Below are 11,853 nucleotides of genomic sequence, written 5' to 3'. Positions count from 1 at the left end.
AACTAGACTAAAATACTTTAGATTTTCTTGGACTAAAACTAGACTAAAATGTTGAGACTTTTAGTCGACTAAAACTTGACTAAAACTAAATAGGATAAGGTTGACTAAATATGATAAACTAACAAGGACATTTTAGCCCGGGACTAAGACTAAGACTAAAATGAAAATAGCTGACAAAATTAACACTACCTTCAGCAGAGCCGCTTCGCATCGGAGCGGTAAAAACAGAAACCACATGTTTTAATTAATCGTCAACTAAACGAGACGGCAATAAACAGGGTTTGTTGCGGAGGTGCTTTCGTAGGTGCAGGAGGTGAGGAGATGAGGGAGAAGTGGAGGAGGAGAGCAGCGCCAGTTAATTACCCAACCATACCCAGATAAGTTTGTTGGTTTGTTCAGCGTTTGAATGACAGAGGAGATGACAGAGGCAGGCTCAGGAGAGCCGGCGATCGCATCAGCTGTTTAATAATTGATCTACGAAAGCAAGAGCTTGTTTTGTGGAGATGAGAACACACTGCCTCATCTGATCCCTGAGCTGCTGGAATCAGAGGGATTGTTTTTGTAATATGCCACCGAATAATCAGATCAATGCTCTTTTACGGAGCCCAAACATCTCACAACTGAGCCTTACCACAGTGAATTAACAGCTTCACACTTGTACACACAGCACATGCAAAACCACACACGTTCCCTTTGCTAAATCAGCTGGAACTAAATTGACAATTTGCACTGCTCAATATGGCGCCAGATAGATTAGACGACATTTTCATCATCATTGAAAGCCCAGACCTACATTAAATGGGTTCTTTTTCTCTCCTTCTGTCTCCCTTTTCTTTTTGGTTTGCCTTCCAAACCATAATGAAGTCAGTTTAAACAGCTATATTCATTTCCTTAATGAGGGGAAGGTCCTTTAATGCTTTACTCCAGTGAGACAGAGGCTGTGTGGGCGCTAATAAACACAACTCACAAAAGCAACATCTCTTAACAGAGTATCTGAGGCCTTCGTGGATTTTTTTTGTTAGCATTTAATTATACTTCAGCATTATGACTGACATTATTAGTGCTCTCTCTGGGAGGATGTAATTAAAAGTAGTTTTACATTAATGCTAAGTCTGAAATGCTCTCATCAATAAAAAACATCCAGTGCGATGTTTTGGACGTTAATGTCATTGGCGATACAACGTGGTGTTTCGAAATCTTTTGGTAACAATGTAACTACTTTAAAGAGCCAAAGACGATTTGAAATGTTGCAATACCTTTGCTAAACTGCTAGATCTACTGCTTTCTAAAATAAATATTGAGTAATTCTATAATAGCAATAAAGCTAAAGCTAACGTGAGTAACATGTTTTTTCAATGTAAAAGGGATAGTTCACACAAAAATTATAATTCTGTCATAATTTACTCAACCCCATGTTGTTCCAATCCTGAGACCAAAACAACATTAGATCCCATTTTCTTTCTGTGTATAGAAGGGGATGGATATAACAAAAAAAAAACATAGATTAATGTAATTTCTAATTTTGTAATAATACATGTTTTGTAATAAAATGTGTTTTTTAAACAGTTTTTAGTTATATATATACATATTTGTTTATGTTATATATAAATACATATATATATATGTTATTATATATAATGTTTTTAAAATTATTTTATTTTGTTTTCCCTGGAAGAATTAATATTTTTTTGGTGAACTATTCACTTTAAAATACTTTCTAAATTACATTTTACTGTTAAGAAACAATTACAGTAAGGTCAAAAAGAGTTTATACCTGTGCACCAGAATATATATTATTACAAATTATACTATTAGAATAACAAAATGGCTTAAAAATTAACATGAATTTCAGACTGTCTTACTATCTGCTCCTCATTTATGACAGCAGTCTTCAAGTTGCATGAACTCCACAAGTTTATGTAAAACCTGATGATCATGTGATCAAACATGTTTTTAAACTGATCCAAAGAGCATCTTGTAGTTCAATAAAAAAATCACGAAACATCTGACCATCTGTACAAAGAGTCACATGATAAATCACTAATTTGCTTATTCAATCATTTTAAATCTGAAAAACTTCCTTTAAAAATCTTTAACCTAATGTCATTTTAAATCTGGAAAACGTCCTAATTTTTATGATTTTTTTTAAATTCAAGATTGTGCGTGTGGCCAGAAATCTGTGCAATTTAGACGATCAGTGTCACTTTTTTTCCCCCAATCAATTAACCTAATGAAAAAACCTAAAATAATAATAATAATAAAAAAAACTTTCTAGATTCTAATGTGGCCCCAGATTTTTGAACCCTGCTGTAAGCCAACTGCAGGATGATTTACCTGAAATGTGCACTCAGTAGATATATTTAAACAGAGAGTGACCTCTATGAGTCAGACATAGTCTGTTTCACTGCAGCATCCTCCACAGTGTTATACCACCGCACACCATTAATGTTTTCTACTAGCCTTTGTTCACAACATCAACATAAAACAAGCAGCATTCACATGCTCATTCTCCTTTTCCAGTGTGTTAATTCTGGGAGTTACAGTCCGCCTTAAGGCAGCAAATCTGGTGTGAAACCCCATCACTTTAATTAACAGTGATTACAAATTACACCATTCAGCGTGAGGACTAACAAGCAATACAGGCCATAGATAGTGATGTGCTCTAGAGCTTGAAAATGGCAGACATTACTCACCTATTCTGAATGAGAGTGGGCCACTGGTGGCGTTTCTCACCCACATGGCTAAGAAGAGCAGAGGCGCCCAGGCTCCGAGCATCTTCTTTGACTCCTCATGGGTCCAGCCCTGGGGGTCCCCCTTCACACAGCCACCTGCCACACCAAACACAACAGCAACACTTCAGAAGAATATAAAACATGCTTTTCAATCAAAGGAATTATACGCGCATATGGTACAACAGTTTGTTGGTGCCAATTTTATTTTTTTTTTTTCACTGTGGTAAGCACTGTTAAACTTGTTTGGCTCTTAAGAATTTTATAATTGGGTGTTTCCTCAAATAACTTTGAAATAAACTTTATTAAAACATATTTTTACACTTTCACTATGTTTGTCAATTAAAATGTTCAAAAGTGTAGAAAGAATACATTACAGCAGAACTTTGTCATAATTATGTTTTCTGAAAATAATAAACATTCCCACCATAGTGTCATTTCTACCATATCTCAATTGATTTATCGTGCTTAAAATCAGCCTGTGGTAGACATTACTGTTCTGGAAATGACATTTTTGGATTAAATAATGCTTCCATTTATTTATTTATTTAAAAATGTATTTATGTATTAGACTTATACAGTTGTTTCCTTGCTAAAAATGTAACCTTTGAAAAAAAAAATACTTGCTAAATTTTCAGTGTGGTGGAAATGACACCACAAATCAAAGACAGACATGATTTTGAATGATTGAATTACGATGATTATGATGAATTATTTCTGATTATTTCATTATGTTTTATCTAACAGTTGTAATAATTCGTATTTTCAGTCTGAGCCTGGGACAAGTGTAAAACAATAAAATCTATACAAAAAGGCATTCTAGCAAGTAAAAGTAAAACAAATGAAGCATAGAGAAATATTTACAAAATGGTAATAATGTGACCTTCACATAACAAAAAATAAAAAAATAAATAAAAATAAATCTATTAGTTGAAAAAAAAGAAAAAAAGGCAAACCCTGTGACATAAAAGCGGACATTACTGTTCTGGAAATGACATTTTTGGATTAAATAATGCTTCCATTTATTTATTTATTTAAAAATGTATTTTATGTATTAGACTTATACAGTTGTTTCCTTGCTAAAAATGTAACCTTTGAAAAAAAAAATACTTGCTAAATTTTCAGTGTGGTGGAAATGACACCACAAATCAAAGACAGACATGATTTTGAATGATTGAATTACGATGATTATGATGAATTATTTCTGATTATTTCATTATGTTTTATCTAACAGTTGTAATAATTCGTATTTTCAGTCTGAGCCTGGGACAAGTGTAAAACAATAAAATCTATACAAAAAGGCATTCTAGCAAGTAAAAGTAAAACAAATGAAGCATAGAGAAATATTTACAAAATGGTAATAATGTGACCTTCACATAACAAAAAATAAAAAAATAAATAAAAATAAATCTATTAGTTGAAAAAAAAGAAAAAAAGGCAAACCCTGTGACATAAAAGCATTTGAAGTTAAAGAAACAGCCAATCATATAAATAATAAACAGTTCTGGAAACTATAAAAGTTTTCTTCACCTAAATACAGGTGCATCTCAATAAATTAGAATGTAGTGGAAAAGTTCATGTGCCTAGAAAATAAAATAAAAAAAAGACCAAATGAGAGCCATACAGTAATGTTCTCTCTTTGCTGGCAATTTCAAATGTTGGTTGGTTGAATTGCATTAAATAAATTCATCTTCTGAAAAAAGAAAAAAAAAGTAATATCTCATGCTACTGTATCATGTTTGTTAATCTCACAGCTGCTTATTACAACAGTAGAGACAGACAAAGTAACAAGTAACTGAGTATCTCAATGTCTAACTGCAATTATGATTCATGTTGCTACAAACATGTTTCATATCAGCTGCATTATCCAGAAGAAAAACATAAATCACATATACTGATTTTACTTAATGACACATCTAACACTGGCGATTATGTGACACAGCAGACGCTGTTTGTTTTTTTGTTTTCTTTAAGTAGAAATGATAAATATGTAATCCTTACAAACTATGTCTGTTGCATTTGCTTCGAAGAATATGCAGAGGCATAACTGTACATCACTTGCTCACCAATGCTTTCTTGTCACGTTAATCGATGGGACTGGAGTTGTGTGAATTACTTGTGGATTATAATGATGTTTTTATCAGCTGCTTGAACTCTCATTCTGATGGCACCCATTCACTGCAGAGATGTAATGCTACATTTCTCCAAATCTGTTCTGATAAAGAAACAAACTCACCTACATTTTGGATGTGATTTTGAGTTCCACAGAATCCATTTTAACCAATCTCTAAAATTGCTTAAACAGCACTATGTTATTCTTTTCAGCACATCCATTTTTTATGCCTTATTCACAGAAGTTAGTACTCTTTAATCGATAAAAGAATGTATTAATACCACTGAGAAACCCATCCTGGAAATACAGGAAGTGTTTTAATATGAACTGAGGCAGGAAATGTATCTGGCTAAAGGCTCCGTTTAAGAACTGACAGGCAATTAAAAATACAGTAGAAAACCTGCAAACACCACAGAGCATTCAATGTAGTTTTTTGACTATGAACAGAAGGATGAAAATAGAACGTGTTCCGTTTCTTACTCGTTTATGAAATTGTCATCGTTCTCAAAGGGAATCGTGCGAATCAGACCCACTGTGTCTTCAATTCAAACCGCTACCCGTCTCTGCCCAGACAAGCCATGCAGAGTTTTTTTTTCTCTCTCTCTCTCTCTTTAAACAAACATTGTTCAGAGAAAACCTGTTAAAGGTGAAATGGTTGGGAATTTTGGGCGACATGGAAGCTGTTGTTGGTGTTTTTTTACTCAAATGAAAACTGTGGTTGTCTTTATATCTTTGGTCATATATCTACACTCTAAAAACAGATTTTGAAGTTGTAAATAAAACAAATATTATTGGAGCATATTTTACAAGAAAATATGGTAACACTTTAGTTTAGGGACCAAGTCTCACTTTAACTAGTAGCTTGTTACTGTATGCATATTACTAGCATATTGGCTGTTTATTAGTATTTATAAAGCACATATTAATGCTTTATTCTGCATAACCATATTTTAGATCCCTTAAACTTAACAACTGCCTTACTAACTATTAATAAGCAGCAAATAAGAAGTTTATTAAGGCAAAAGTCATAGTTAGTTAGGGAATAGTGAGAACTGGTTCCCAAACTAAACTGTGACCGAAAATACTGTTTCAGTCTTTCTTTGTCAAAATTTCAAAAATTTCATGTTTAATTCAATGCATTATTTGCCATTTCTTTGTAACTATTGGTGAAAATTACTAGCAATTTCTGAGTGAAAACTACTTCTACACCATTTTTTTCAGTGGACTGTAATATTTTGGTCCACTGGATTTATTATTTTTTTTCTTCAATGTTTTGTCAGCTGATCGATCAAAATCAACAACTGATTTACTTAAAGGGATGGCTGACCCTGGAAACTGTCTTCAATCAAGACTTTTTTTCTTATATGGAAAAAAAAAAAGTTTTTTGTTCATACAACATTGGGCCCCATTGACTTTAAAAAAAAATCTCCAAAATATCTTATTTTTACTTCTACAAAGGAGAATGATACAGGTTTTGAATGACATGAACGTAAGAAAATATATACAATTTTATTATTATTATTATTATTATTATTGGTTAGCTATCCCTTTAAAAATCTGCATTATGCCACACATATTCAAATGAAAATTGAACTGGACTACATATTGTCATTACACTATATACTGATGCTTAGATAATAATAATGTGATATTATGTCTCCTAGATATTATATAGGGGTTTTTGTGGAAAACAGCACACACACAATCTTAAATAGCTATGCCCTCCTGAAGTAAATGTGACCCTGGAGCACAAAACCAGTCTTAAGTCGCTGGGGTATATTTGTAGCAATAGCCAAAAATACATTGTATTGGTACAAAATTATTATTACTTAGAATATTAAGTAAAGATCATGTTCCATGAAGATATTTTGTAAATTTCCTACTGTAAATATATTAAAACTTAATTTTTGATTAGTAATATGCATTGCTAAGAACTTCATTTGAACAACTTTAAAGGCGATTTTCTCAGTATTTAGATTTTTTTGCACCCTCAGATTCCAGATTTTCAAATAGTTGTATCTCAGACAAATATTGTCCTAACAAACCATACATCAATGGAAAGCTTATTTATTCAGCTTTCAGATTATGTATAAATCTCAATTTCAAAAAATTGACCCTTATGACTGGTTTTGTGGTCCAGGGTCACAAATTAGTCTTTTGAATGCTGGAAAGCGTTACCTATCATTATGATAACTGACAAATGTATATTATAAATGACATTCAAAGAAAGCCAATGCACAGTGTCTACTTAAACCCTCCTTTTCTCTTGTGAATTACTGTGTGTGTGGGGCTGAGTCATTTGAGGGGAGGGTTGAATCAGTAATGGGATACCACAGAAATAGCCCGTAGGTTGTTTTTGTAAGACAAGTGCTCGCTGTGGGAAGTAAAACAAAGGCGAAATCACCATGTGTTGTTCTGAACGCATTTGGCTGCTGTCATGTGGTGAAACAGAGCTTGTTTTTGACCGGCCAACGCAACAATACCATCCAGAAGAACTCCACGAGGCTTACTATTGAAAATCTCACTATTAAATCCAAGTGACTGATTCCATACAAATGTGGAGCAATTCAGTCCAAACTTTAATTAGTCCTGGCTCAGTCCCCACAATGCCACCCTTTTGTAAAAGGCATCAAATTAAGTTCTAGCAATGGAGGAGTTCTTTTCAATTAAAGCTAGATAAAGGCTGCTAGACCACGAGCACCGCAAACAAGTCAAACCTGTCACTCATAACCGTAGCTTCATCGCAAAAAAAAAATTAAATGTGTTCTTTTTGTAGCATTGAGAGGTAGGTGAACTTTTTATTTATTTATTTTTTGTTCATTTTTTTTTAAGTTCAGTTAAGTGAAGCATTTATGAATAAACATACCTAATTCCATTTGTTAAGAGAATTGTTTCTTCTGCTTTATATAAATAAGCACTATTTTTGGAATGTTTATATCAATACTGGGTAATACAGTAAATAATAAAGTAGCTGGTTTAGCATGCTTTTATTCAAAGCGACATAGAATAAACCTATTAGAACAGTGGTCACCAACCTTTTTAGGCCCAAGATCCCTGACCTCGGCCTTTATGAAGGACAAGATCTACCTATTGAAAAATTGATAGAAAAAGACATCCCAGATTGTACTTCAAATTTGAGGCCTTTTACTTAGTATTTTAACTAGTGATGCGCCGATCATAGCTGATTCAGAATTCAGATTTTCTTTTCTTTCTTTCTTTTTTTTTTAACTAGCAAATTGGATTCTGATACTGATACTGATCCTGATTTTTAAGCAAATTTATTTATTGGCTATTTGCTTTATAACAAACAAACTGGCTTACAAAAATATCTAGCCATTTGAAATTGGAGGCAACCACTGCATTTTAATCACGATCTGCACGGGCAGTTGTTTTTGATTTGATTTAGATTAATTTTATTGGGGTCGCTTCAACCCGCGGACATGAACAACAACCCGCGGCAACAGTATTAAAGTAGCCCAATTCCGCGGGAAAACCGCGTATAGCGTTTCCTTGTTTACCGCTGTAAAGTTGTGCTTTATACGGAGAAGAAAATGCCATTGCCGTCGAAACTTTTCTCAAGACAGTTCCCTTCAGTGATACATTAATATAACCCCATAAATGTAATGCATTCTTGTACATATTTTAGTTTGTTTCGGGATCTACTGGGACAGTGATAAAGATCTACCAGTCGATCGCGATCGACGGGTTGGCGACCACTGTATTAGAAGAACCATTGCAGTGGTTCTCAAACTTTTTACAGCGGCTTACCCCTGGGGCATTTAACATGCTTCCGCGTACCCCCTCTCTTCCACTTAGACCACAGTCACACCTTTTCTATTAAAGGACAATATTTGCCCCCTTAAATTGATTTACAGATGCATTTTTTACCTTTATAGAGGCAAATATTTTCTATTCTTATTAATTGTATGTCATGTTTTATATCATATTCTTAACATTCCATTAAGTGTATTATTAATATAATAAATAAAGCAATAAATGATGGCAAATTGAAGTGATACTTGTAGATTTAAAAATTAAACTGCCATAGATGGCGGCAAGTCGCTGTCTTAATGAGCCAGGCATCGCGTCATTCATTCAATAACGAAGCAAAATGCTGTAGTTATGAATGGGTTATTAATCACTCTCCAAATCATTCAAAGCATCAGATTAATTCACTAATGAAACACCGCTGTTGCCCTACGCACACCAGATGATATTTCGTTGGAACTATTTCGTTGCAAAATAGAACAAACATGACAATACTCTGTTTAAAATGTAGGCTACATTTAAAATGTAAAATGTTCACTTAATATTACCTTTTTTGTTAAACTGTTGTAAAAAATGTATGCCTCATTTGGATATTCAGGTAAATTTGCATTCTTGCTCGTATCTTAAACATGAAAACAATAACACGCACAGAGTCACAGAGTGTGTCTGTATCGAAGAGAGTTTAAATCGATCTCAGTCCGTGTCAATATTTGCTCTTCAAGCTATTAAGTGAAGATCTACTTTAAAGATACATTGAACATCAGTGCGATTTGCTAAAGCAGTATATTCAGCGGACATCCTATCACATGCACGCTGCTTGTGTGGATGCATCAGTTTTGACAGCAAAAGATGAGGTAAGCTGGTTGGATATCATGTATTTGACAGTTTACGGCACTCCCATTTTCCTGATTTTACATTAAAAGCGGCATTTTGCTTGTCAGAAATACAAACTCTGAATTTTGTACGCGTACCCCAGTTTGAGAACCACTGGTCTAGAGTAACCTGGGGTTAAGTATTTTACTTAAAATGCTTATGAAATTGCCCCATACAGGGTTCAAACCTAAAACTGTTGGCTGCCAACCCAAGACTTTAACCTCCACATCAAATAACCCCTTTAATACATTAAATATTGTTATTTTAATTGCCACATTTAACTGTCTCATGCGATTTCTACCTTGCTTGCTGCTCTCCAGCCATTGACATGCAGGATATGATGAGTATGATGTGTTTTACCATTATTAAAGGGATAGTTCACCCAAAAATGGAAATTCTGTCATCATTTACTCGCCCTCATGTCCTTCCAAACCTGCATGATTGCCTTTCTTCTATGGAAGACAAAAGAAGACATTTTGAACAATCAGTCTTTTTTTCCATTCAATGAAAGTCAATGGGGTAAAATGTTGAACAGTTCTTCAAAATAACTTATTATGTGCTTATTAGAGTTGGTAATTCGTTTTTTTTTCTTCTTTTTTTAAGAATTGACTAACAATTTTTCCAAAGCCAACGATTAGCATGTAGCACATTAGCTCATTTAAAGTTGGTACGAGGGAGGCATGTGTTGCACACACACACTTAGCAAATTTACAAATCCATTTTGAGGACAAAGAAAAAACATTTAACTTGCACCGTCTTGCTATAGTGGTCTGTAATGTTTGTGTTTGTTGTAAACAGTCTGCTACTTATTTTACTTTACTATGAGCCAAAAAGCTCCATCATAACAACTGCTACACTTGGTCTCAATCACTGCCTTAATCATAAGAGACGAGACGGCCTCTGTCACAGACTAAAAAGCACAAAGTGATTGTATTAGGTAAAGCAGGGTGAATTCAGGTCAACTGGAACATTTTTTGTCAGTGAGATGAATGGCATAAAGTGACTCAATTTACCAGAATGTATCCTATTTCCATAAAACTTTAAAACTTAAGTTTGGTGGAACAGTTCTGGGATATCTGCCAGTGTTAGCCTACATCTAAATGATTATGGATCTTCACTAATATTGAATATCACAAAGCAAATACAGATTGAAGCACTATAAAACAGGGCCATATTGAGGCGGAATCTTTAAAACCCTGGATCCAAACTGGATCTAAATGGATAACAGAAGAAACCCTGTGACAGAAGAAATGATGTATGGCTCAATATCATCTATTTTCAAATCATTTTTTAGGAAGGTGGGCAAAAGTTTGAGTATTTAGCAGTGACATCCAACACAGATGAATGAATGAATTGAATCAATGAACTCTATATGAAAAAAAAAGGATTACACAAAGTTCCTGGCCAAATATATATATCAGGGGCGTTTCCTCCGAGGAGGCAAGGGAGGCAGTGTCTCCTCAAAAAGTTGGATGAGAAAATAATCGATATTACAAAAATAAAACAACGCAAATATGACTAAATATGATGTTAAAAGTCTAAAAGTCACTCGTTTTACAAGTAACACAAAGATATATCTTCGTGTCTGTGGCAGTGTTTACAGAGCTTTTATGGCGATGACCCGAAATTAACTATTAAAAAGTTAATTGACTATTAAAAAGAACAGCTGAACATAAGATCACAAATAAAAAATATTGGTAACATTTTACAATAAGGTGTCATTTAATGAGTTAACTAACATGAACAAACAATTAAAATTTATTACAGTATTTATTAACCTTTCTTTACATTAGTTAATACAAATACAGTTGTTCATTGTTAGTTCATGTTAGTTCACAGTGCATAAACTAATGTTAACAAACACAACTTTTGATCTTAATAATGCATTAGTAAATGTTGAAATTAATATTAACTAAGATTAATAAATGATGCAGTAGAAGTAGACTATTGTTTATTCTTAGTTCATGTTAACTAAAGTAGTTAACTAATGAAACCTTATTGTAAACTGTTTCCAGAATATTGTTCAAATTGTTACTGCCTTCAGTTATTATTTTGGAATAAATATAAAAGGCATAAAAACACTATGAAATGTATAATTAGTATTAAAAATACAAAATAAAATAATATTAATAAAATACAAAATAGTATTACAGTATATTTGTTCTCTTTTTTATGTAATATTTATATATAAATATATAAATATATATTTATACAAAACTGCCTCCTCATTTTAAAACACCACCGCACTCCACTGATATACAGTGTTATATATATACAGTGTTGGGGAAAGTTACTTTTAAAAGTAATGCATTACAATATTGTGTTACTCCATAAAAAAGTAACTAATTACATTACTTAGTTACTTTTTTA

At 33.2% G+C, this 11,853-nt stretch overlaps 1 protein-coding gene across 1 annotated transcript in view; it reads right to left on the bottom strand.

Moving 5' to 3' along the window:
- grik4 (glutamate receptor, ionotropic, kainate 4) overlaps nt 1-11,853 on the bottom strand; it is a 400,465-nt gene that overhangs the window by 204,762 nt on the left and 183,850 nt on the right. The window contains exon 3 of the mRNA XM_016293946.1: nt 2,694-2,828. Coding sequence (XP_016149432.1) covers nt 2,694-2,775 — 82 coding nt within the window. The 5' untranslated portion in view covers nt 2,776-2,828. The remainder of the gene's footprint in view (nt 1-2,693; nt 2,829-11,853) is intronic.

The sequence above is a fragment of the Sinocyclocheilus grahami genome, unplaced genomic scaffold (genome assembly GCF_001515645.1).
Source record: "Sinocyclocheilus grahami isolate Dianchi unplaced genomic scaffold, SAMN03320097.WGS_v1.1 scaffold311.1, whole genome shotgun sequence".
NCBI classification, from domain to species: Eukaryota; Metazoa; Chordata; class Actinopteri; order Cypriniformes; family Cyprinidae; genus Sinocyclocheilus; species Sinocyclocheilus grahami.
The sequence above is the reverse complement of the archived record's forward strand: the minus strand, read 5'-3'. Positions and strand labels throughout refer to the sequence as shown.